The sequence below is a fragment of the Mirounga angustirostris genome, unplaced genomic scaffold, assembly GCF_029215605.1.
Source record: "Mirounga angustirostris isolate CCGP_5_RB_7025 unplaced genomic scaffold, mMirAng1.0.hap1 SCAF_9, whole genome shotgun sequence".
Taxonomy (NCBI): domain Eukaryota; kingdom Metazoa; phylum Chordata; class Mammalia; order Carnivora; family Phocidae; genus Mirounga; species Mirounga angustirostris.
Window position 1 is genome coordinate 143,680,567 of NW_026991717.1, and position 25,706 is coordinate 143,706,272.

General features: G+C 66.7%; 2 protein-coding genes across 5 annotated transcripts; both read left to right on the plus strand.

Annotated features, from left to right (window-relative positions):
- Nucleotides 1-6,367: 6,367 nt before the first annotated feature.
- Nucleotides 6,368-8,013, plus strand: CRIP1 (cysteine rich protein 1). Its single transcript, XM_045902053.3, has 5 exons — nucleotides 6,368-6,527; nucleotides 7,418-7,512; nucleotides 7,586-7,643; nucleotides 7,723-7,769; nucleotides 7,886-8,013. Exons 1-4 carry the CDS (start codon nucleotides 6,488-6,490, stop codon nucleotides 7,761-7,763), a joined length of 234 nt encoding a protein of 77 aa, XP_045758009.1. The 5' UTR covers nucleotides 6,368-6,487; the 3' UTR covers nucleotides 7,764-7,769; nucleotides 7,886-8,013.
- Nucleotides 8,014-9,507: 1,494 nt separating this feature from the next.
- On the plus strand, nucleotides 9,508-25,103 carry TEDC1 (tubulin epsilon and delta complex 1). 4 transcript variants are annotated; one of them, XM_045901669.3, is made up of 8 exons: nucleotides 9,510-10,482; nucleotides 10,580-10,676; nucleotides 11,092-11,294; nucleotides 11,592-11,747; nucleotides 18,793-18,891; nucleotides 21,366-21,452; nucleotides 21,845-22,012; nucleotides 22,918-25,103. In XM_045901669.3, the coding sequence occupies exons 1-8, from the start codon at nucleotides 10,342-10,344 to the stop codon at nucleotides 23,239-23,241; spliced, it is 1,275 nt and encodes a 424-aa protein (XP_045757625.1). In that variant the 5' UTR covers nucleotides 9,510-10,341; the 3' UTR covers nucleotides 23,242-25,103. The 4 variants fall into 4 exon arrangements, with proteins under 4 accessions (XP_064427803.1, XP_045757625.1, XP_045757627.1 ...); XM_064571733.1 differs by lacking the exon at nucleotides 18,793-18,891 and having other exon boundaries at nucleotides 9,508-10,482; XM_045901671.3 differs by lacking the exon at nucleotides 21,366-21,452.
- Nucleotides 25,104-25,706: the final 603 nt, after the last annotated feature.

Below are 25,706 nucleotides of genomic sequence, written 5' to 3' on the forward strand. Positions count from 1 at the left end.
GCTGGGCAGGGTGGGCAGGGGCAAGGACTGAGCCTGGAAGTGCAGTGGGCTCGGGTGGGGGAGGGGAGCGGCCAGATGAGACTGGTCTTGCTTAGCACTAGTGGGGGCCAAGGGGCAGAACCGGCAGCTGAGGGCCAGGACGTGAGGCTCGAGCCCCCTGTTCAGGTGCTTCCGCCCAACCAGTGTCCCTGTGTCTGGGTCTGCAGTGATAACGGAGTCACCCCCAGCCTCCCCAGGCAGTCCCGGCTCTGCCCTTTGAACCAGGACCCCTTGGCAACTGCCAGGAGCCCCTCCTCACGGTCTGTTCCCTTTATCCGCCCGCTCCTGGACAGCCCACCAGAGGGCGTAGCTTCTCTTCCACTCCGGGCGCTGGGGCAGAAACCAGGCGGACCCGCCCTGGCCCTTCCGGGCCCATGTACCCTGCTCCCCAGGACCAGCTCCCCGTGCCCCAGCCTGGCACAGGCCCCTCCCTGGCCCACCCTCCAGTCCACTGGCTCAGACCTAGCTGAGCTGATTGCGGTTCGCATTGTCCTGCGAACAGCCATCCGTGTCCCTGGGGGCGGATCAGCTGGCTCCAGGTCGCCTTCCTCCTAGGCAGTCCAGTCCAGGTGCCCACTGTGGGCAGAGTGTCTCCTCCCACCTGGCCAGCCTGGGAATGCAGCCAGAATGTGCTGGGCAAGTGGCCTGCGGTGTGTGTGTGGGGGGACACTGGAGCAGGTACCCCAGGGGCAGCCAGCGTCCACCCCAGGCAGGTACGGGCACTTGGTGCAAGGTCAGCTGAAGGCCGCCGCCTCTGGCCAGGCCTGACTCCCTGGTCGGGGGGACACCTGGGGGAGATTCCAGACTTCCTGAGCACAGGCTGCCCACCCTCGCTGCGGTGTTGGACGGGAAATTCCTGCCCCCTGCCGCGTGGGGAGCTGCTAAGGGCACAGCTCGGGCCCTCCCTCGGGAGCCTCCAGTGGAAACTATGTGGGGAGGAGACGTGGCAGGCAGCGTGCCCTTTCCCCAAAACCGGAGCGACCGCGGCCTCTTGTGGGTGAAATCCCGCTTGGCAGCGCGGGGGTGAGGGGCAGGGATCGCCTCAGGGAAGACGAGCCCCGGCCCCGCCCGGGACACAGTGCGCCCCAGCCTCCGGGGCTGGCGGGGGAAGGCGCGTCCCATTTCCTGCGGGCCGAGGATGACGCGCCGCCTTGTTTGTTTCCCAGCGGTTGTCATGGAAACCGGGGAGGTGCCGCTCCCCTGGGTCCGGCGCGCGTCGCTAGGCGTGTCGGTGGGACAGCGCGTGCCCCTGCGCTGCCGCGGCCTCCTCGGCGGCACCGGCTCCAGGACGCCCGGACAAGTCCGGTGCCTCCTCCGACGCCCGCAGCCCCCGACGCTCCGGCAAGATGCAGGGGTCGCGGGAATGGGCCTGTGTGCTCGGGCGCGCGCCTCGCCGCTGCCCCTCGCCCGGCCTCCACCTCCACCCCTCCATTCCGTGCCACCCAGTGAGGCGGCCCTGAAATGCCATCTAACAGCCTCCTTCCCCGTTCAGAAGCCCAGGGCTGCTCATGGCGCCCAGGCCTGCTTCACCGACCTGCTCCCCAGCTGAACCCCACCTCCCACCAGTCCAGGCTTCTACAGCCTGGGAAAGCCCGGCACCTTCAAGGTGGTGTGCCTTCCACCTCTCACCTGGGCCAGGGTGGCCCTGGCTGGTGTCCCCAGTTGCTGTGGGGCCTGCTCTGCCTGCACCTCCCTCTGCCCCCACTTCCCTGAGGTCCAGATCCCAGATTCCTGGGTCCTGGACTCCCAGCCTGGCTCCCTCCAGGCCCTGCCCAGGTTCCCCTGGGTCAGTGACCCCCAGCATCAGCCCTCAGCAGCCCTTCCCCAGCTGGACGCTCCCTGAGGACCCCACCCAGTTCAGGCTAGCCCCTCTGAATTTCTTTAGGACTGATGGAAGGGGGCAGGACTGCTTCCTGTCCCTGGTTCTAAGCACCAGCTCACCGGCCACCGGCTGTGGTCCCGGGGGCTGAGTGTCAAGGAATCAGTGGACTGCTGGGGGCTGGGCCAGGTGAAGACTGGCATGGGACCGGGACAACCAGGTGCAGGCAGCCCGTTTTCCCAGGGCTTGGCTGGCTTCCCGGAGTGGGGGGAGGGGGCTCGGGGCCCATGAAAAGGCTCAGCTGCTGGGCTGGTGAGGCCAGAATTTGAGGCAGTTCTGTATGGGCTTTGGCTCCAGGACATAGATTCTTGGAACAAGGCTCAGCCTTCAGGGAGAGGAGGGGTCACCCGATCTGGCTGGACTGTGGACCCTAGGCAGGGCTGCCGGAGGGAGCGCAAGGTTGTGTCTGCAAGCCACTCCTGCTTCCAAGAGGGCACTGCCCTCTCACCTGTTCTGGGTGAGGCCCAGGTGGACAGGAGCAGAGTCCTTCTGGGCAAGTGCAGACCCACTCTGGGGCAGAACCTCAGAGCAGACAGGGGGTCCCGGGGGACAAGCGGCTGAAAATAGGCCCTGGGAATGTCTGAGTGTCCATGACTCAGCTGAGCCTGGGGGATGGGCAGGGGGTGGACACTGGAGAGGGAGCCCAGCAGTTGCCCCGGGGCATTTGGCCATTCAGCCTTAGGAGGGAACAACCTTACACCTGTCCACATCCCTGCTTGTCCACATTGAGGAAGGGGCCTGGAGGCCGGGGCACTGGGTGGGGGCTTGGAGGATGGTGGAGGAGGCCAGACCACAGAGGGAGGGAGTGCAGGAGGGGCTGTCCAGCTCCAGCAGCAGAATTTTACCAGTGGCAGTGGGTGGCTGGTCCCACGGGTGGATTCCTCAGTGGTCACTGGGGTCCGGCCCTGCCTTCACTGGTTCTCTCAGGTGCCTGGAGCCCAAGCACTGCTGGGGAGCTGCCTCTGGGCCCTCTCCGTAATTGTCCTGCAGGGCAGGTCCCTCCTGGTTGCCATCTGGGTCCCCGGCCAGGCCTGGGCAGTACATGGACAGGCAAGGGCATGGGGGTGTGCAGAGGGAAGGGTGAGCAGACAGAGGTGGCCTCGGTTGGTGTACCCAGAACACCACCGCTGCCTCCCCCAGGTCTCGGGGTCCTGGGGTGCCCTCGTGCTGTCCTGGTGCCAGGCGGGGCCTTCTGGGCACAGAGGCAGCCTGGGGCAAGCAGCTGAGTTGCTCGGCGTCTCCGTCCTGGCCACTTTGTCCCTCAGGCCCCAGACACAGCCCCTGTGCGGGCTGGTTGCACTGGGGGGCAGGGGGGGTACGTTAGGAGGCTCACTGTGTCCTCCATTTGTTCAGGGAACAAAGGCCAACCGCACCCCCAGAAGAGTAGGGCGAGGGGTGGAAGTCTGGGCAGGGTAGATTTAGGTCTTGAACTGGCCTGGGGGTTCTCAGGTTGACCTCAGTCAGTCCTCCCCCACAGGGCATCCAAGCCAGGTGAGCTGATGGGGGTAGGAGGCCTTGCACGTGGTGGGGCCCAGGTCTCCAGGGAGGCTGTCAGGGCCCCGACTGGTACCCAGCCAAGCCTGAGAGGGGGGTGCGCCTGGACGTAGAGTCGGGGGGGTGATGGGGCTGCCACTACTGAGGGGTTCCCATCCTCACAGGCAGGCAAGATGGGTGGGGAGCTTGGGGGGATTGGAGGAGCAGGCCAGTCTGTGGCTGACGACTTGGGAGGGTTACAGCGAGTGTGAGTGTGTGTGTGCGTGAGAGTGTGTCTGAGTGTCTGGACAACTGTGCTGTATACCAACCAGAGGGCCAGTCACATGGCCCTTGGCCCCCTTTGGCATCCACCCCGCACTCGGCAGCCCTGTGACCATGGCAACGGGAAATAACAACAAGGAAAGCTGGCAAGAACCTCATCACCCCAGTTTTCAAAGGGGGGGCTCCCCCAGGGTGGGCGGGGTTGCGGTCACAGTGACGGGGGGCATCCCTGGGACGGGGTGGGTGGAGAAGCGGACAGGGCTGGTCCACGGCCCCACCTGCCTGGAGCCTGTGGGTGGGCTGGGGGTGAGGGCTGGGCGGGGAAACATGGCAAGGCAGCTGGGATACCCAGACAGACGCACTCATACACAGCCGTGTCCGCGGACAGCAGGACACACGCGGGCACAGCCAGCACCCTGTGCGTGGTCCAGCATCCTGCTAGAGGTGGAGGCAGCCCTGCCCTGGAGCCCAGGCCTCTGCCCAGCGCACCCCTGCAGGGCAGCCTTCTCAGGAAGCTGCAAGGGGGTACGTGTGACCAGTGTGGCCGGAGCCCCGTGATCCACTGTGACAGAAGCCCACCCCCACCCCTGCCTCACCAGTGGTCTTGGGCCTAGGGCCCTTGTCGTCCTGCTGCGGCCCCTGCCTCTCTGGCCTGTCTACACTTCTGTCCCCTGCTGTGTCCGTGCTTCTGTGAGTCCCTCTGCCTCGCCTGCCACTCTCCTGCTCTTGACCAGCTCTGCCTCTCTCCAGATCCGGAGCCAGGAGGTGAGGGAAGTCAGGACCCACCTCAGTTACCCCCACCAGTCTGCAGCAGCATCGGGCGCAGGCCAGGGAGACACCGAGGGACTGGCGGGGATGGTGGGGGAGGCTGGGCTGGTGGTCTTACCTGCAGAACCCATGCTGAGGTCCAGCGCCGGGCACAGACATGACAGTGTCGAGGCTTCAAGGCTGGAGCAGGCCAGTGTCCGTGGGGGGGAGTCTGGGGTTCCACCGTGCACGGGGTGCACCCCCCACTCCTGAGGGCAATGGGCAGCCAGCCACTGAGGGTTTCTGGGATGCGGTGCGAGCCTTGCAGACCCCAGGGCTTGCGGAGTCCAGCTGGGGGCAGAGCTGTGGCCTCAGAAAGGGGGTCCCGGGGAGCAGGGGGCGACTGGAGGGAAGCGTGAGGAGCAGGACATGAGGGTGTGGGGTCTGGTGTGCCATCCTCACAGGGGGTTTGGCCCTTAAACCCCGGGGGCTGCCACCCTCACCCCAAGCCAGGCCCCACTGGGGTGTGGGGGATGGGGGCACCCATGGTTTCCCTCCCCTCTCCCAGTGCCAGGCAAGAGGCCTATGGGGGGTAGGTGGGCTTTAGGGAGGGTGAGATTGGAGGCACTGGGTGCTGTCAGGGCTGAGTGCCTTTGTGGGGAGGCCAGGAGCCCCTGGGTCCTGTTAGAGGATGGTCTCCAGCACCTTCCATGAAGATGGGGCCTGGAGAGGCTCTGAGACGTCTTGTTTTGAGAGATGGGTGTGTCATGGGGAGATGAGGAGGATGGTAGCTGAAGGGAGGGACCGCGGACAAAGGGGAGGAAGGGGAGGAGGAGCAGATTCGCTGGGGCCTGGACTGGAAGAGAAGCGGAGTAGGCGCCCAGGAGCCAAGAAACTGGGTGTGGGCCTCTGAGCCGGGAGGTGAAGGGTCCTCAGAGAGGGCGGATGGCCCCTCCCCAGCGGAGGGGGAGAAGGTGGACTGGCTGCCAGTGACCAGGAGGGAGGACGGTTCGGAGAAGCAATGCCCTACTCCACCCACCCAGGCCTGGGCTAAAAGGAGGGTGGGAGACCCCACCGGGCCCCTGGGCCCTCTCCACTTCCGGGGTGGGTGGAGTCGGACTGTCTCCACCTGTCACCAGCCCCCACTTGCCCTAGGCGGCGGACAGGAACCACTCCCGCCGTGCCCCCTGGGGCGCTTCCCGCAGAGATAAGGAGTCCTCCCTACACGAGATGCCCTGGACGTGGCCGCGTCCACCATCCCCGGCAAAGCCCCCCGCCCCCGTACGGATCGCTGTTACCGCGGAGGGAGGGGACGCCCCATCTCGGAGTCCCCTCTTCTAAATTCCCCGGGCTGCTGTCCAATGGTCTTCCCAGGCAGCGGCGGGGGTGGGGAGCTCGAAGAGCCCGGGATGTCCCGTGGGGATGGGGAACTGGGGAGCGGCGGGCCTCCTGGCTCCGCGTGTGCTTAAGGCCGGCGGGGAGTTTTGGGGGGCTACCAGGCTGAGACGTCCCTGGTAATTTGTCCCCAACTCTCTGTCTGGGACGGGGTCGGGTCAAAGTGTGTGGGGAGAAGTTCGCCAACGCTGGTTTGCATCTATTTGCATTTCAGCGGTGACTCGCCCCCTCCCTGGCTCCCAAATAACTGGGGGCTCGGGCACGTGCCGGCGGGCTGGGGCTAGGGCTGGGGAGCCCCTTCCCTAGATCCTGGACCTTAGGCGAGTGGCGGGGCTGCAGCCCCCGGAGGAGCCCCGCCCCTTCAGTGCATCCCCACGGATCCCGCGCGCTCCCTGGACACGCCCCCCGATCCCACCCCACCCCCGCTCCGTAGTCGGCTAGGCCCGGGTGCAGCCCGAAGGTGGGGGTGGACCAGAGGACCTTTCTTAGCTGATTGGCCTGGAGCCCAGGTCCTTGGGTCCAGATCTCGGGCTCAGGGGGCGGGTCTCGAAGGGCGGGTCTCAAAGGGGCGGGGTCTTGGGGTCCCTGAAAGGCGCGCACCCCGCCGGACCCACCCAGTCCAGCTCTCCTGTCTGTTCCTGCGCAGACGTTCCCGCCGGACCTCCAGCCGCCATGCCTAAGTGCCCCAAGTGCGACAAGGAGGTGTACTTTGGTGAGCGCTCCCCGCCTACCCCAGCTCACCCCCACGGCCGGGAGCGCGCCGCCCCGCCCGCCCCCACTAGGAAGCGCGGCCCAGGGACGACCCGGCCGGGCCTCTCCGGAGGGCCGGGCGCGCCGGGGGACCCTGGGGCTGCGTGCCGGGAGCCGACACCTCAGCCCTGCCGGCCACCGCCTGGGTGTGCGGGTCAGGCCCCCGGCGTCGGATGGCCCTCTGTCTCTGCTGATTCGGTGTCTCCGCCCCGCTGTCTCTTCCTCTCGGTCCCGCTGGGTCTCGCCTTGTCTGGGTGCCCCCTTCTCTGGGTCTCCCGGTCGCTGGGACTCCCCAGCTCTCCCGTCCCCCCTCGGCGTGCCCTGGGCGGGGACCGCGCGGCAGAGGGAGAAACGCTGCGTTCTAGCCGCCCCTCCCACCGCTAAGTAGAAACAGACGCGGAAACCGGCGCCCGGGGCGCGATCCCGGGAGCGCTGAGAACCGGGTGCAGCCTCCCTGTCCCGCGCCCCGGGGCCCACCCAGGGGAGAGGCGGGAGGAAGTGGGAAGTGTCTCTCCCACCTTCGCCCCTGAGAAGGGCGCCCTGCACTCCCCACCCCCTACACCGCGGCGGGTCACCCAGGCCCCCACCCCTGGCCCTCGAGGCCTTCTCCTGCAGTACCACCCAGCTCCCCCTCCCGTTTGTTTGGAGGGATTGGCCTAGGGGACTGGAGGTGCCCCTCCCTACTGACGGGGCACAAGGCTGAGACCCGGGGTGGGCCACCAGGCGGGCGTGGGTGAGACCAAGGGCAGAGGCAACTGGAGAAGGCTGGTGTGTGAGTAGGTGGGTGTGCCCTGGGACCCCAGAGCAGGGTCTCATACTGGGGGGCGGGGGTTGCTGTCTGTGCCTCTGCAGCTGAGCGGGTGACCTCTCTGGGGAAGGACTGGCATCGGCCTTGCCTGAAGTGTGAGAAATGTGGAAAGACGCTCACGTCAGGGGGCCACGCTGAGGTAGGTGGGACCTGGAGGGCAGCAGGGGCGCAGGGTTAGGGCGGACAGCCCCTCATGGCCCTTCTCTCTGCAGCATGAAGGCAAGCCTTACTGCAACCACCCCTGCTATGCCTCCATGTTCGGGCCTAAAGGTATGCTTCCCCGGCCCCTGCCCTGGCCCCCCACCCAGCCCCTGGCCACCCCTAACCTGCCTACTCGTTTTGTCTGCAGGTTTTGGGCGGGGTGGAGCTGAGAGTCACACTTTCAAATAAACCCAGGTACATTTCCCCCAGCCCAGCCCATCAGGCCTTTGGGATGGTCCCCCCACGCCTGAGTGCAGTCTGACTGCTCACTGGGCCCGCACTCACCTCTGTCTCTGTCTCTCTCTGCGCAGGTCATGGAAACGCTGTCCCTGGCTGCCCACCGGGCCACTGCCTTTCCAGGCTGATTGCAGGCCTTATCCCCAGGCACCCGGCGACCCCTGTCGACTCCCATGCCCTCAATAAAGCTGAACACTCAGAATCCCTGCCCGCGTGTGCGGAGGTGGGGGGCAGGGGTGTGTGTCTTGACAGGGGGATGGTGGCGGGGAGCTGCAGCTGGCCGCTCTGTCTCCAAGCCCTGCCAGGGCCACTGGCTCTTCCTGCTGCAGCCGGCCTTGCTGCCCATCGCCCTGGCCGGGTGCTGTGCTGGGGGCCACCTCAGGCTGAAGCTTCCTGTACAAGGCAGGCAGCTGGCCACCCTGGAAGGCCCCATGTGGCTCAGCTCTCCAGTGCCCAGCCCCGCCAATGCCCCAGCTCTCCAGAGGTTCTGGGATGGGCCCAAGGGAGGGTCAACAGGTCAGCGGGAACATGAGGCCTAAGAGTCAGTGGGTGGTGGCCACGGGGTGAATTAGCTGTGCTCACCCTGGTTCCGTTTTTGAGCTCTGGGGGAGTTGTGGTGGGGAGTCCTTGCCTGCTCTCTCCACTTCCTGCCCCACCCTTGTCCCCATTACCCACCGGCCTTGATGGACCAGGCCAGCCACGTTCCTACTGGAGCATGCACTTGGACACCCCACCTTCCTCCCCACCCCAGTACTGAGTGGCCAGCCACTAAATGGAGAATTGGAGGACTGGCTGGGCCATGCATAGTTGGGGGCTTTCTGGAAACCTCCATGTCAATTCTGGCAGCACCTGCAGACTGGGCCTCACTCAGTGAGGGCCTCCCCATTCCCTCCCCTGGCCACTCAGACTCCAGCCCTGGCAGAGGGCCACCCCTCCCAGGTCTCGGCCCTGCTGCAGGCCTGAGCTGGACAGTCTGTTGAGGGGTCTCAAGGGCCACCTGTAGGGTGGGGCTAGGTTACTGGCTGACTTACAGAACCCCAAGAGGTGGGAGCCAGAGTTCATCTGCAGGGACCGGGTGGGAAGGAACAGATGGTGCTAAGGTGAGGCAGGGTTTCTCAGTGGACAGTGGGAGGGTGGGGGCTGGGGGCTTGGAGATTCAGCGGGGTGTTGTGCCAGAGTGAGGAGTCGGGGTACACAGGGAGGAGCAGCGCTGAACAAGGTCGTAGAGGCTCCCGCCTCCTACCGGTTCTGGGGCTGGGCTCTGGCGTAGCTCGCAGCTAGGTGGGGCAGATGCAGGACGAGTGCTGAGATCTGACGCCTGCGGGCGGAGGGGGTCAGGACGCAGGTGGAGAAAAGCGCTTCTGATGGAAGGCCCAGAGAGAAGGGCCGGTGGGCTGGGCGGGTGGGTCAAGAATGTGGTCTTTACTCTGAAGGCCGCAGGGCGCTCCACCTGGCGTCCGCAGAGTGGCCTGCGGAGACCAGACCGGGCCGAGCTGAAGGGGGCCGGGGGCGGGGCCTCCTGGGAGGTGGCGGTGGTAGTCGGCAGTGCCCGAGAGGGAAGCGGGCGAAGGTGAGGACCGGGGGTGGGGGGGCCGCCGGGACCCGCCCGGACGCACTTCCTGCAGGCGTGGCCGCGGCCGGCGGGTGGAGGGGTGCGTGGGCAGGGCTGGCGGGGAGGGCTGGCGGCTCGGTCCCTTCCACCGCTTCGGGGCGGTGTAATTTACACGCCACACATTCAAAATTCTCCCGTGCGGTTCGCCGGCTTTAACCAATGCGCAGGGCTCTGCGGCCCGTCCCTGGTGCCCGAGCGCCGTCCGTGCGGGCCGTCTCGCGCGCGCACCGTAGACACGCGGCCGCGCTGCGCGCCCGGCTTCCTTCACGCGCCGGGGCGTCCGTGCGCACTGCCGGGCTCTGAGACCGCCGCCGCCAGACTGCTCTGCCAGTGGCCGCGCCGAGGCGGCTGCGGAAGGAGCGGCTCAGCGTGCAGCTCAGCCAGGCCGGGGGGCCCGCGCCGGAGTCCGGGTGTGGGCCTGGGGTGCGGAGGGGGCCGCCCGCACCCCGCGGGAGCCCCTGGCGCGCCGGCCGGGCCGGGCTTCGCGGAGGCCGAGGGGCTCCCGCGCGGGTCGGTGGCGCCCGGCTGCGCTGCGCTCCCGGCCGCAGGGGGCGCCCGGGGCGGGGCCGCGGGCACGCCGGCGGTTCCTAGGCTGCCTTTTGGCGCAAGGTTGGCTGAGGCGCTGATTGGTGGGGTCTGAGCTAGGCGGGTGTCGGGTTTTGACGCGATTGGGCCGCAAGGGCGGACCCCGCGGAGCTGTCGACGCCAATTGGCCCCTGCCGCACAGGAAATGCCTCCGCAGTGGACAGAACAGACTGCACTCAAAGGCCTGGGCGCCGCTCATTGGGCCGGCGCTGGAGGCGTGCCCCCGCCCGCTCGGTGACTGGGCGACGGCCCAGTAGGGACGGCACCTGCGCGGTGATTGGACGCCGGGAGTCCCCGGCGGCCGCGGCGCGCGATCCGAGGGAAGCCGGCCGCATGGGGCGGCGGCGGCCCCGGGGGCCCCGGGGAGACGCGGTCGGGGCCCTGCCCGAGGCCATCGCCGCGCTGAGTCAGACGCTGCCCGCCGGGCCCAGCCCCGAGATCTTCCGCCGCGCCAAGTTCGACCGTCCGGAGGCGGTGAGGCCCGCGGGGCAGGCGGCGGGGTCCGGCGGGGGCCCGGGCGGACGCAGGGAGGCGGCTGGCCCCGCTGAATGCCGCTCTTTGATCCCTCCAGGCCCCGGCGCTCTGGCAGCTGCTCTTCCGCGTGCTCTCGCCGCTGCCCCGAGACGGCGCCTCGGACTCCCCGGCCTCCCCGGCCTCCCCGGCCCTGGGTAAGCCCCGCCTTCCCCGTAAGGCCCGCCCGCTCACCGTGAGGTCCACCTGCTCACGCAAGCCCCGCCCCCGGTTAGCCCACCCGCCCCCATTAGCCGCGCCCCAACATTAAGTCACGCCCCTGCGGGCTCCGGCTCTGTCCACTCACAGACCCTGTGGCTGGGTCCGCCTCCTGTAAAGCTCCAGCCCGGTTAGCCCCGCCTCCCTGGTAAGAACCCGCCCCTGCGGACCTTGGCCCCGCCCACTCACCTCCTCGGGCAAAGCCCCGCCCACCGCATAAGCCCCGCTCCCATTAGCCCTGGCCCCCTCATCCTGAGTCCCGATTGTTCCCTCCAAACCTGGCTTCTGCTTGGGAGTCATGCGGGGTCTCTCCCAGTGGGCGGCCCCCTGAGCAGGCGGTCTCCCCATCCCCAGAGGCCCAAGTCCACCTGGTGAAGTCGGCGCTGCGCTCCCAGGGCTACCCCAGGAGGGCGCTGGCGCAGCTCCCCGAGGACGGCTCCCAGGGCAGCCGCGAGCTTCTGCTGGCCCTGGCCTGGCTCCTGGCCCGCGGGCCCCTGCTCGAGCAGCTGCTGGCCCAGACGCGCGTGCGGCTGGGCGACGAGATACCCCTGTGCGAGGTGCGTATGCTGTGAGGGGGCGTGGGACTAGCCCTGGTGGGGAGCCTGGGTTCAGCCTGGGCCAGCCCTCAGGGCAGCCCTGTGGGGGTCGGCATTGCCATCCCCCTGCTCCCGCCTTCTTCCTGCCCCTCCTTTCGGGCAGGGTGAGGGTGTGTGCTCACAGGGTGTGGCCCCCAAGTCTCCTCTTGGCACCCCTGGGGGCCCTCGGCTCTCCCTCCAGGAGCCTCTTTTCTCTGTCTCCCTTGGGGTCTCCGCAGAGGATATGGGAACAGGGTGTGACCCTTGTGCCCTCTCCAGTGTGAAGCCCTGGCCAGTGCTGGCCCACTCCCGCCCCGCCGGGAAGCAGATGGCCCTGTGGACATACGCCACTTGCAGTGGCTGATGGGAAAGCTGCGGTTCCAGTGGCGAAACCTGATCACCAGTCAGCAGGAGCAGTGTGCCCTCCTGGGAAAGGTATTGTCACCTGAGGATTGCCCACCCACGAGCACTTACTCTCCGTGCTACAGGCTGTCGGCTCCTCCTCCCTCTGCCTGAGGCCTGGATGGACCCGGAAGTCATCAGAGGCCTCAGGCTCTGTCTCTGAGCAGAAATGGGCTCTGGGCCCTGGGGGAGCCGCTGTTGCCGGGGCCTGTTTCCCGGAGGAAGGTGCCCCTTCCTTCTGCCACATCCTGGGTGTAGGCTGATGGGCAGTGGGCAGCTTCTGTAGGGTTCCTGAGGGCTGGGAAGCTCAGCTGTGGGGGCACAGGTCTCTCTTACAGGTCTAGTGTGAAGTCTAGGCTGAGAGGTGCTGGACAGGGAGGCTGGGACCCCCACCAGCATAGGGCTCCTCAGTGCTGGGCCCCCCCACGCTGCACCCCTGCACCCCTGCACCCGTGCACCTGTGCACCCTGCACCTCTGCACCCCGCACGTATGTACCTCTGCACCCTGCACCCCTGCACCTCTGCACTCTGCACCTATGCACCCCTGCACCCTGCACCTGTGCACCCCTGAACCCTGCACCTCTGCACCCTGCACCCCTGTACCTCTGCACCCTGCACCCCTTCACCTGTGCACCCCTGAACCCTGCACCCTGCACCTCTGCACCCTGCACCCCTGCACCTGTGCACTCTGCACCTCTGCACCACTGCACCTCTGCACCTCTGCACTCTGCACCTGTGCACATCTGCACCTCTGCACCCCTCAACCCTGCACCCCTGTACCTCTGCACCCCTGCACCTCTGCACCCTGCACCCTACACCGTGCACCCTGCACCTCTGCACCTGTGTACCCTACACCTCTGCACTCTGCACCTCTGCACTCTGAACCTGTGCACCTCTGCACCCCTGCACCCCTGCACCCGTGCACCCTGCACCCCTGCACCTCTGCACCCCTGCACTCCTGCACCTCTGCACCTCTGCACCCCTGCACCCCTGCACCTGTGCACCTCTGCACCCAGCACCTCTACACTCTGCACCCCTGCACCCCTGTATCTCTGAACCCAGCACCTCTGCACCCTGCACCTGTGCACCCTGCATCTCTGCACCCCTGTACCTCTGCACCCTGCACCCCTTCACCTGTGCACCCCTGAACCCTGCACCCTGCACCTCTGCACCCTGCACCCCTGCACCTGTGCACTCTGCACCTCTGCACCACTGCACCTCTGCACCTCTGCACTCTGCACCTGTGCACATCTGCACCCCTGCACCTCTGCACCCTGCACCCCTGTACCTCTGCACCCCTGCACCTCTGCACCCTGCACCCTACACCGTGCACCCTGCACCTCTGCACCTGTGTACCCTGCACCTCTGCACCCCGCACGTATGTACCTCTGCACCCTGCACCCCTGCACCTCTGCACTCTGCACCTATGCACCCCTGCACCCTGCACCTGTGCACCCCTGAACCCTGCACCTCTGCACCCTGCACCCCTGTACCTCTGCACCCTGCACCCCTTCACCTGTGCACCCCTGAACCCTGCACCCTGCACCTCTGCACCCTGCACCCCTGCACCTGTGCACTCTGCACCTCTGCACCACTGCACCTCTGCACCTCTGCACTCTGCACCTGTGCACATCTGCACCTCTGCACCCCTCAACCCTGCACCCCTGTACCTCTGCACCCCTGCACCTCTGCACCCTGCACCCTACACCGTGCACCCTGCACCTCTGCACCTGTGTACCCTACACCTCTGCACTCTGCACCTCTGCACTCTGAACCTGTGCACCTCTGCACCCCTGCACCCCTGCACCCGTGCACCCTGCACCCCTGCACCTCTGCACCCCTGCACTCCTGCACCTCTGCACCTCTGCACCCCTGCACCCCTGCACCTGTGCACCTCTGCACCCAGCACCTCTACACTCTGCACCCCTGCACCCCTGTATCTCTGAACCCAGCACCTCTGCACCCTGCACCTGTGCACCCTGCATCTCTGCACCCCTGTACCTCTGCACCCTGCACCCCTTCACCTGTGCACCCCTGAACCCTGCACCCTGCACCTCTGCACCCTGCACCCCTGCACCTGTGCACTCTGCACCTCTGCACCACTGCACCTCTGCACCTCTGCACTCTGCACCTGTGCACATCTGCACCCCTGCACCTCTGCACCCTGCACCCCTGTACCTCTGCACCCCTGCACCTCTGCACCCTGCACCCTACACCGTGCACCCTGCACCTCTGCACCTGTGTACCCTACACCTCTGCACTCTGCACCTCTGCACTCTGAACCTGTGCACCTCTGCACCCCTGCACCCCTGCACCCGTGCACCCTGCACCCCTGCACCTCTGCACCCCTGCACTCCTGCACCTCTGCACCTCTGCACCCCTGCACCCCTGCACCTGTGCACCTCTGCACCCAGCACCTCTACACTCTGCACCCCTGCACCCCTGTATCTCTGAACCCAGCACCTCTGCACCCTGCACCTGTGCACCCTGCATCTCTGCACCTCTGTACCTCTGCACTCTGCACATGTGCATATCTGTACCTCTGCACCTGTGCACCCCTGCACCTCTGCACCCTGCACCCCTGCACCTCTGCACCCTGCACCCCTGCACCTGTGCACCTCTGCACCCAGCACCTCTGCACTCGGCACCTGTGCACCTTGCACCTCTGCACCTCTGCACCCTGAACCCCTGCACCCAGCACCTCTGCACTCTGCACCTGTGCACCTCTGCACCCCTGCACCTGTGCATCTCTGCACTCTGCACCTGGGCACCCCTGCACCTGTGCACCTCTGCACCCAGCACCTCTGCACCTCTGCACTCTGTACCTGTGCACCCCTGCACCTGTGCACCTCTGCACCCAGCACCTCTGCATCTCTGCACTCTCCACCTGTGCACCCCTGCACCTGTGCACCTCTGCACCCAGCACCTCTGCACCTCTGCACTCTGTACCTGTGCACCCCTGCACCCCTGCACCCCTGCACCTCTGAACCCAGCACCTCTGTACCCTGCACCCCTGTACCTCTGCACCCTGCACCCCTGCACCTGTGCACTCTGCACCCTGCACCACTCAACCCTGCACCCCTGTACCTCTGCACCCCTGCACCTCTGTACCCTGCACCTCTGCACCCTGCACCCCTCCACCTGTGCATCCTGCACCCCTGCACCTCTGCACCCTGCACCCCTACACCTGTGCACCTCTGCACTCTGCACTCCTGCACCCCTGCACCTCTGCACCCAGCACCTCTGCACTCTGAACCTGTGCAACCTGCACCTCTGCACCTCTGCACCCTGCACCCCTGCACCTGTGCACCTCTGCACCCAGCACCTCTGCACTCTGCACCTGTGCACCCTGCACCTCTGCACCTCTGCACCCTGCACCCCAGCACCTCTGCACCCCTGCACCCGTGCACCTCTGCACCCAGCACCTCTGGACTCTGCACCTGTGCACCTGTGCACCCTGCACCTCTGCACCCTGCACCCCTGCACTCTGCACCCCTGCACCCCTGCACCCGTGCACCTCTGCACCCAGCACCTCTGCAATCTTCACCTGTGCACCCTGCACCTCTGCACCTCTGCACCCTGCACCCCTGCACCTGTGCACCACTGCACCCCGCACCTCTGCACCCTGCACCCCTGCACCTCTGCACCTGTGCACCCCTGCACCTCTACACCCCTGCACCCCTGCACCCGTACACCTCTGCACCCAGCACCTCTGCACCCTGCACCTCTGCACCCCTGCACCCCTGCACCCGTGCACCTCTGCACCCAGCACCTCTGCACCCTGCACCTCTGCACCCCTGCACCCGTGCACCTCTGACACCCAGCACCTCTGCACCCTGCACCACTGCACCCCGCACGTATGTACGTCTGCACCCTCCACCCTGCACCTGTGCACCCTGCACCTGTGCACCTCTGCACCCTGCACCCCTGCACCTCTGTACCCTGCACCTCTGCACCCTGCACCCCTGCACCTGTGCACCTGTGCACATTGCACCTGTGCACCCTGCACCTCTGCACCTCTGCACCCTGCACCTCTGCACCTCTGCACCCAGCACCTCTGCACCTCTGCACTTGTGCACCTTGCACCTCTGCACCTCTGCACCCGTGCACCTCTGCACCCAGCACCTCTGCACTCTGCACCTGTGCACCCCTGCACCCTGCACCCCTGCACCCCTGCACCTCTGCACTCTGCACCCCTGCACCCATGCACCTCTGCACCCAGCACCTCTGCAATCTTCATCTGTGCACCCTGCACCTCTGCACCCTGCACCCCTGCACCTCTGTACCTCTGCACCCCTGCACCTGTGCACCCTGCACCTCTGCACCTCTGCACTCTGCACCTGTGCACCCTGCACCTCTGCACCCTGCACCCCTGCACCTCTGCACCCCTGCACCCGTGTACCTCTGCATCCAGCACCTCTGCACTCTGCACCTATGCACCTCTGCACCCTGCACCTCTGCACTCTGCACCTGTGCACATCTGCACCCCTGCACCCCTCAAACCTGCACCCCTGTACCTCTGCACCCTGCACCCCTGCACCTGTGCACCCTGCACCCCTGCACCTCTGCACCCTGCACCTGTGCACATCTGCACCCCGCAACCCTGCACCCCTGTACCTCTGCACCCTGCACCTCTGCACCTCTGCACCCATGCACCCTGCACCCCTGCACTCCTGCACCGTTGCACCTGTGTGCCCTGCACCTCTGCACACCTACACCTCTGCACACCTGCACCCTGAACCCCTGCACCTCTGCACCCGTGCACCTGTACACCTGTGCACCCTGCACCCGTGCACCTGTGCACCTCTGCACCCCTGCAACTGTGCACCTCTGCACTCTGCACCTGTGCACATCTGCACCCCTGCACCCCTCAACCCTGCACCCCTGTACCTCTGTACCCCTACACTTCTGTACCCTGCACCTCTGCACCCCTGCACCTCTGCACCCTGCACCCCTGCACCTTTGCACCTCTGCACTCTGTACCTCTGCACCTCTGCACCCCTCAACCCTGCACCCCTGTACCTCTGCACCCCTGCACCTCTGCACCCTGCACCCCTGCACCTGTGCACCCTGTAACCCTGCACCTCTGCAACCTGTACCTCTGCACCCTGCACCCCTGCACCTGTGCACCTGTGCACCCTGCACCTGTGCACCTCTGCACTCTGCACCTGTGCACATCTGCACCCCTGCACCCCTCAACCCTGTACCCTGCACCCCTGCACCCCTGCACCTCTGCACCTCTGCACTCTGCACTTGTGCACATCTGCAACCCTGCACCTGTGCACCCCGCACCTCTGCACCTCTGCACTTTGCACCTGTGCACATCTCCGCCCCTGCACCCCTCAACCCTGCACCCCTGTACCTCTGCACCCTGCACCTGTGCACCCTGCACCCCTGCACCTATGCACCTGTGCACCCTGCACCTCTGCACCTCTGCACCCCTGCACCCCTGCACCTGTGCACCTCTGCACTCTGCACCTGAGCACATCTGCACCCCTGCACCCCTCATCCCTGCACCCCTGTACCTCTGCACCCTTGCACCTCTGCACATCTGCACCCCTGCACCCCTCAACCCTGCACCTCTGCACCCCTGCACCTCTGCACCTCTGCACTCTGCACCTGTGCACATCTGCACCTCTGCACCCCTCAACCCTGCACACGTGTACCTCTGCACCCCTGCACCTGTGCACCCTGCACCCCTGCACCTGTGCACCCTGTACCCCTGGACCTCTGCACCCTGCACCTCTGCACCTGTGCACCTGTGCACCCTGCACCTCTGCACCCTGCACCCTTGCACCTCTGCACATCTGCACCCCTGCACCCCTCAACCCTGCACCCTGCACCCCTGCAGCTCTGCACCCTGCACCTCTGCACCTCTGCACTCTGCACCTGTGCACATCTGCACCCCTCAACCCTGCACCCCTGCACCTGTGCACCCTGCACCTGTGCACCCTGCACCCCTGCACCTGTGCACCCTGCACCCTACACCCTGCACCTCTGCACCCTGCACCCCTGCACTCCTGTACCGCTGCACCTGTGTGCCTTGCACGTCTGCACACCTGCACCCTGAACCCCTGCACCCCTGCTCCCCTGCACCTCTGCACCCCTGCACTTCTGCACCCTGCACCCCTGCACCTCTGCACTCTGCACTCTGACCTCTGCGCTTCTGCAATCTGCACCTCTGCACCCTGCACTCCTGCACCTCTGCACCCTGCACCCCTGCACCTCTGCACTCTGCACTCCGACCTCTGCGCTTCTGCAATCTGGACCTCTGCACCCTGCACCCCTGCACCTCTGCACCCTGCACCTCTGCACCCTGCACCCCTGCACTCCTGCACCTCTGCACCCTGCACCTCTGCACCTCTGCACTCTGCACCCCTGCACCTCTGCACTCTGCACTCCGACCTCTGCGCTTCTGCAATCTGGACCTCTGCACCCTGCACCCCTGCACCTCTGCACCCTGCACCCCTGCACTCCTGCACCTCTGCACCCTGCACCCCTGCACTCCTGCACCTCTGCACCCTGCACCCCTGCACCTCTGCACCTGTGCACCATTGCACCCCCGCAGAAGGCCTTTTGCACCCTCAGCCCTTCTTGGAAACTGTCTCTCTTGCTTGGCCTGGGCTCTACTTGCTCCTCCTGCTTGGGACACGGCTACTCGTTAACCTCCGTGATGCCTTCAGGTCTTATTTTCCCGGGAAGCCTTCCCTGCCCCCCAGAGCCAGTCACTCTCTGTCCCCGCCATTGGCTCCAGTGGACCACGTAGCCCGTCCAGAGGCTGTTTCTCCCGCCACGTGGACCTGGCAGTCAGTGAGCTTAGGGAGAAGCACAGGTGCCCCCTTCCATCCCACCGTACCCCCAGGAACTGCGTGGGATGGGGAGGTTGTAGGTGGGACTGCCTGCTGGAGGGCCCCAGAAGTACTCACTACTCTCCTGAGCCTGACCCTGGCCTGCCCTGGAACACCCTGGTGAGGTGTGGCCCGTTTCCTTGCCTACAAGGCAGGCTCCAAAAACCTCACTCAGCGCTGGGAGAGGTGCCCCTTCCTGCTCATCCTGGGGTTTGCACTGCCTGTTTCAGATCCACTCCTATACCCAAGGCTGCCACAGTGACCGCAGCCTTGGCCACCTGTCTGTTGCTGAGACGGAGCTGTTCAGGGACCCAGAGGGCGGCCGGCAGGTGAGGGCTGGTGTGGGGCCCCCTCCTGTCTGAGGCTGGTGTGTGTTGGTGCGTAGGACTGCAGAGACGTGAGGTGGTGGGGGTTGAGGTGGGGAGGGGCCTGAGAAGGAGGACCCAGCCAACCAGCTTTGAGCTCTGGATGATTGCCCAACTTATCATCTTGCTGGTGTGGGGGACAGGCATGTCCTCAGGGCCTCCCCCAGCTCCCTAGACCATCCAGTGGTGCAGGAATCCAGACCAGCTGCTGTGTGTGCACGTGGCTGGGCATGGTTAGGGCCCCAGGGGCACAGGTATCTAGGCTGGGCTGGCAGCTGGGTGAGGGGGGAGCCTCTGGAACTAAGGAAGACTGCTTGAGGGTTTAAGCTCATGGTGTTGGTGCCTGGAGCCCACGCAGGGGTCATCTGGTGATTGAGGTGGTAAGAAGAGGGCTGGCCTAGCGTGCCCCACACTTTGCTGACTTTCTTTTCAGGAGACCCTAATCTGTCATGATTGTTTCCTTCCCTTGGGTTGGCATGGCCAGGGTGTCCTGGGACAGGCCCAGGGTTGGCTGTCACTTGAGGGCTGGGCTCTGTCCAGCCTGGGGGGCACTTGGCCAGGCAGGAGGGCTGAGGCTCAGGGTTGGTGTGGCCCCTCTTTCCAGGTCCTGCAGATCCCAGCTCTGGGGTCATGTGCTCCCTTTTGTGGGGTTGGGGTAGCCACCTGGGGGTGCCTGCCAGGCCTGCTTCCCTGGCCAATACCTGGCTGGCCCTGCTCAGGCAGGGCTGCACTTGTCCCTGGCGGTGTTAAGGCAGGATCTCGGCGACCCCAGGTGCCCTTGGCTAGGTCCCCTTCTACGGGTGACTCAGCGAGGCCCAGGCTTCCTGCCCCCCCACCCCCCCGGGTTGGAGCAGAGCAGAAACTGCACCAGTTCCAGCCAGGTGTTGCCTGGGTCCCCGGGCTCTGTGGCGTGGGGGCCCGTGTGGCTCCCCCTCCTGTCTGAGGCTGGGCTGTGTTGGTGCCATGGGACTCGACGGCCCGAGGTGGATGGGGGTCACGATTGGCTTCCTTCCAAGGTTTCTGGGGGGGGACTGGCAGAAGCCTAGGCCAGTGTCCCCAAAGGGCCTGCGCTCTTGGGATGGGTCCCAGAAGCTTCCGGAGTGATCTGTGGTTGCTGTGCGTGGCCACGCGTGCTGCGGAGTAGCTGGGCAGTGCGCGTGCTTGCTTCCCGGCTGGGCCTGCAGCCTTCTCACCTCCCTGTGCCTGGCCACAGGGCAGTGGGGTGGACCGGGGGCTGGCTGCCTCAGGAGGCTCCAGCACTGGGCCCGAAAGTGGGGGGGTACAGGGGACTTGTTGCCTCTTCCTGTTGTGTCTCGCCTGAAGCTGGGGAGCTGGGAGCACCTGGGGACTGTTGTCGGAAGTCACGTGAACTGTGTGCATGTATGCGTGTGACCTGCACCCTCCCCATGTCCCATTCCCAGGCTGAGCTCCCCTAGGCCCACGGTGGTTCTGTCTGCAGGCGAGCCTCCATCCTGACCCCGGAGCCCCTGTTCCAGCTGCAGCGAGTAGGCTCCCGGCTGCCTGGCTGGCCGTCTGTTTGCTGTGGAGCAGCAGGGACCCCGGGCCATGCGTGCCTGTTGTGTAGGGCATGTGTACCGGCCCTCGGGCATGGTGGCTTGGCAGAGCTCTTAGCTGGCCCTTTGTCCTGGCCCCAGGAAGCCCAGCACCTCTCTCCTAGAAAGAGCAGAGCCTGTGGCCTGGCCAGTGTGCTGGCCGCTGCATTCACAGAGGAGCAGGGCAGGCCTGTGGCTTCCTGGTAGGGGTGGCAGGGGCGGGGCGGGGGAGATGGGGGCGGCCTGCGCTGCACCTCCGCAGCGATCAGGGGCCCTCTGGTGGTGGGACTCCTGCCTCCCCCCTCCCCCCCACCCCAGCTTCTGGAGGCCGAGGCTGGCAGGCGCTTCTGGAGGCCGAGGCTGGGCACGCGCGTCTGGAGGCCGAGGCTGGGCACGTGCTTCTGGAGGCCGAGGCTGGCAGGTGCTACCACAGCCGGAACCGGAGCACGTGGCTGTCTGTGGGCCCCCATGTCTGTGTGGGGTCTGCAGGTGTGGGGCTGTGCAGGCCCTTTGGGGTTCTCAGGTCCCACAGGAGGGGCTCCCCATCCTGGGGCTTTCTCCTCTGCCCGCGTCTTGGGTGCAGCCCCCGGTTAGTCAGGGTCCCTGTGGGGCAGAGGTCCTGAGTCGAGGGTGCTCCATGTCAGCTCCTGGCCCTGTGGGAACGCACGTTTGGGGCCGGTGTGGGGGTCGCGGGTGTGGTCGGCCTGGTGGTGCCTGGAGGTGGGGCTGCCCTGTCCTGCCTGTGGGGAGATGGCTCTTCAGGTGGGTGGCTGACGTGACCAGCTGGCGGGCCGGAGGGACTGGTAGGCATGCTGGTTGCGTTGCTGGGCCTGGGGGTCCCAAGTGGGCTTCTGACCTGGCCACGGCTTATGGTTTGCTTTGCAGCTGCTTCAGAGGCTGGAGAGTGAGAACGCGCGCCTGGAGGCCGCCCTGGTGTGGCGGAGGCAGGAGCTGGTCTTCTGGAAGTGGATGGTGTGACCGGCTCTCTCCCTGCTCCCAGCCTTGACCACAGCCTTCCTGGGGGGCGGGGGTGTCTGCCTCCTTCCCAGACAGGACAGGAGACGGGGAGGCCACATGCACACCCAACCGTGCGGCTGGCGTTAGGACCCAGGCCTGCTGGCTCGGAGCCAAGGGCCCTTCCCAGATGTCTGTCTGTCCCCTCACCTGCCCTGAGGGGTCCAGCCTTCCAGAAGTCTGGCCTTTGTGCCGCCTGCCGGCGTGACGGGTGGCTGTCCGCACGGGGGGTGGGCACTGCCCCCGGGCCTCTGTGCCATCTGTCCCCGCTGGCTGTGCCGCTGGGCCTGGGCCTGTGTTTACGGGGCCCGGGCTCGCTGCCTGCCTCTTACTTGGGTCTCTCTCTGCAGGACACGGTCCTGGGCGCCTGCCCCCTGGAGGCCTCACAGCCCACGTTTCTGCCCAGGATCCCCACGGGGGGTGCTGGAGAGTTGGAGCTGGTGGCCCAGGAGTTGCAAGCCCTGCACGAGGAGCTGCGGGGAGCAGCGGAGCCCCGGCGGGCGGCCTGGGAGGCCAGGGTGAGGGCTTGGGGCGCTGACATAGGGTGCGTCTACGCAGCCCCTTGTGGAACTCACCTTGAGTCCAAGGCTGGGAGGGCGACTGCAGCGGCCCGGGAGGGTGCGTGATGAGGAGTCCCCAGTGTCCCCACGTGAGCCCCGCCCACGCTGCCCTGCTCCGGCCACAGTCCCTTCAGTTTTCTGAAGCATCTTGAGGAACTTGCGGGCAGTTTAACCCTGAAGTCTCCAGGACTCTGTTGCTAGCAGCCCCTTCCCCTCTGCTGTGGTGACCGCTGGGGCGTGCATGATGCTTGTAGGCGCTTCTCACGGGCCGTCCGCCACGGCACAGGGCCTTGGGGCAGCGCCCACCGAGGGCCAGGGTCAGGCCACCACCTGGGGGCACAGCCTCTTCTCACTCCCCCGCCCCACCAGGCCAGCTGGGACGGGCCCGCCTGGAGGGTCAGAAGCGGCCTCTGCGGGCAGTGTCCCCTTGGGTCAGCCCCTCTGCGTGCTTCCCCCGTCCTGGGAGCACTGAGAAGGCGGGAGGCCGATTCAGCAGAGGACAGTGGGTAGTGTTGGGGGGTGGCTCGAGGGTCTGCTCGGCTCTGAACGGCCCCGGGGGACTTGGTGACCTGGGTGAGCGGGTGGGGCCTGCAGCTGCGTGGTGCTGCAGGGCCCTCAGGGGGTCAGGCTGCTGGCCCTGTCCCCGGGGCCCCTCCGCTGGCTCAGGGCTCCGGTGTGGGTGATGTGAAGGCTGGAAGGGCGGCGCCGGAGAGCTGGCACTGGGGCCGGCCCCCTTCCCGGGGAGGAGCGGGATCTGGGCTGTCAGCCCTTCTCAGGGCGCTGCTGGGGGCTGGTGCTGGGGCCAAGGGGGCGCGAAGCCGGTGTCCTGGGCAGGCTCCAGAGCTGCCTTCTCCCCCGTGCAGGCTGGAGGCTGGGGGCCGGAGCAGACTGCTGTGCAGCGGGCCTCACGGGAGGCCGTGGGACAGGAGCTGGCCGCTCTTCAGCGGGCCTGCGAGCAAGGGGAGGCCCTGGCCCAGCCCCATGGGCCCTGCCGGCTGGTGAAGAGAGACGCCAGAGCCTCGGGGGGCCCAGGCCTGCGGGCTGCTGAGCTGATTGGGGCGCTGAGGAGCCGGGAAACCTGCCTGGAGGCTGTGCTGGGCCGGCTGCAGACCCGGTGTCGGCAGGAGCTGACCAGGCTGGCGGGAGCCCGACCCGGCCTCCTCTGGATCCTGCCGCCTGGTCACTGAGGGCCTGTGGGTGTGCCCTCCTCAAGGGGGACCTGCCCTGACGCCCTGGCTGGGTTTCGGAGGGGCAGGTTTCAGGGTGGCCCCAGGATGATGCAGACACAATCCCGTGGCGTGCTCCCCCTGAGCCCTGGCTGTCCCCCCTTTGGGCACAGCCCGGGCCTTGGCTGGCCACACTGGGGCAGGCACGACAGGCCCATGTGGTGTCTGTGGGCATTCTGGATCAAGAGAGTATGCAGAAATAAGTTGTGGAGGCCTCCCTGCAGAGGTCAGGCTCTGCCGTGGCCCCCGGCCACCTTCCAGGTTCCTGCCTGGGGAGGGTCAGGTCTGTGCTCAGGCCCAGGGGAACGGGACCCTGGGTAGTGGTGGCCAAAGCTGGGCTGGGCCAGGGCTGCCCCCATGCTGGGGGGTCAGGCATGGCCTACAGCATGGGGGGGCCTCAGGGTCCTGGGGGAAGGGATAGCCTGGGACGCCCGTACACACTGTGTCCTGGCCCCTTGCACGCCCCACCTTGGGCCTGTGCCTGGTGTGTGTGTGTGTGTGTTGGGCAGGGATGCTGGCTGGGAGCCTGGGGGTGGGGGACGCTGTTCCTTTCCTGGGGGCGGTGCTGGGGGTGAGGGGGAGGCCACTGTGGACAGAGGGGGCTTTGTGCATGAGACTGTTCGGGGAGCTGGGCTCGGCCCTGACAAAGAGCCATCTGTGTCCAGGGGATGTGGCCCCCAGCTTGCCGGAACAGGCCCCCCCCACCCCAGGGGGCCCAGCCTCTCGGCACCCCTCACCCAGCAGGCACAGACAGCCTCATCCTGCCTCCCTTGCCAGGCTCCCCTTAGCCCAGGGCAGTTGAACCCCAGTTTGCTGCTGGGCAGGTGCAGGGGCCTATCGGCTGCCTCCTGCCGGCCAGGTCAGGCCCGAGGACACGCAGCAGAACGTTCTCTCGTTGGCTTTTCCTGGCTGGCCAGGGGTGCTGGAGCGACCACTCACACCCAGGAGCACCGGGCTGGTCTCGGCCACCCCAGCCCCTCCCCGTCCCTTGTGGGGACACCCCAGTGCTCCGTCTGCACTGGTCAGACCAGGCAGACTGGTCAGGAGGGCATCCCTGACCCTCTCCTCACAGGCCTGGCCCCCGGACAGTCTCTGGGCTGGGGTCTCTCCCTCCAAACCACAGCACCCCCCCAGCTCCTCCTCAGGGCTCCAGCTGTGGTCCAGGGCCCACGGGGCCTCGACCCTCCACCTGCAGCCCTCCGAATGTGTGAAGTCCCTTCTGGACTCCCTGCAGCCGCCCCTCTCTGCCTGCCATGCCCTCAGCCGTCCCAACCACTGATGGGACCCTCCTCATCTGGAAAACAAGTCCACCCAGAGCCCCCTGCCTTCTGGGGACCGCCGTTGAGCCAGGACACCCACTGGCCCTTGGGAACTTGAGGTTTAGCAGCCACATGCAGGCTCAGGATCACGGGACTGGCCCTTGTCAAGCTGATGTGTGGATCCAATACACACCACTCAAAACCCTACGGTGTCTGCGACTTTGGTGTGGACTCTGGGATACGCGGGGCGGGACGGGCCCCAAGAGGCCCAGGCCGGGGGGAGGCCAGGCGCACTCATGGTGGCCCGGGGAGCAGGTGCGCCCTGTGCGGCTCCTACGAAGGCCGCAGGAAGTCAGCACACGCTTAGTGGCAGGCAGGAGGCGCGGGGCAGAACCAGCGAGTCCATCCCCCACGGGCTGCCGTCTGACATTCCCCCGCCTCCCCTACGCTGACGCGACAGGTCCACCGGCCTGAGACAGCCCCTGGAACAGACGCAGGTGCAGGCTGCGGCCTGGCCTGGCCAGCGGGGGACACTGGGGGCAGCGAGGGACAGTAGGGGTGCATCGGGGGGCAGTGGGGACAGTGGGGTCAGTGATGGGCAGTGGGGGGCAGTGGGGACGGCAGGGTCAGCAAGGGGCAGCGGGGGCAGTGAGGGGCAGCAGGAGTCAGGAGGGGGGCAGCAGGGGACAGCAGGGTTAGTGAGGGGCGGTGGGGGCAGTGGGGGTCAGGAGGGGTTCAGTGAGAGGCAGTGGGGTTGGGGGGACAGTGGGGTCAGCGAGGGGCAGCGGGCTGCTCTGGGCAGGCAGGCTTCTGTGAGGTCAGCACAGTGGGAGCCCCCGGCTCCCCAGGGAGATGTGAAGGACAGCACGGCCGCGGGAGGCAAGGACACCATGCTCCATTAGCCACAGGGACACCGGAGACCTGCTTCTCAGAAGACCCCGCAGAGACAAGGACAGACGAGCCAGAGTGACCTGTGAAGACTTGTGCAGAGACAGAGGCAGGCACCCCAGAGAAGAGGGATCGGGATCATGTGACCCAGACCTGCTGGGTGGGCGCAGGGCCGGCGCAGGCGGGGGGCGGGGTCTTGAGCCAGCGCTGGGAAACGCTCCGTGACCTGCAGACTGCCGCCCGCACAGCAGCTGGCCTGGTAGGAGTGGACCGCGGGCG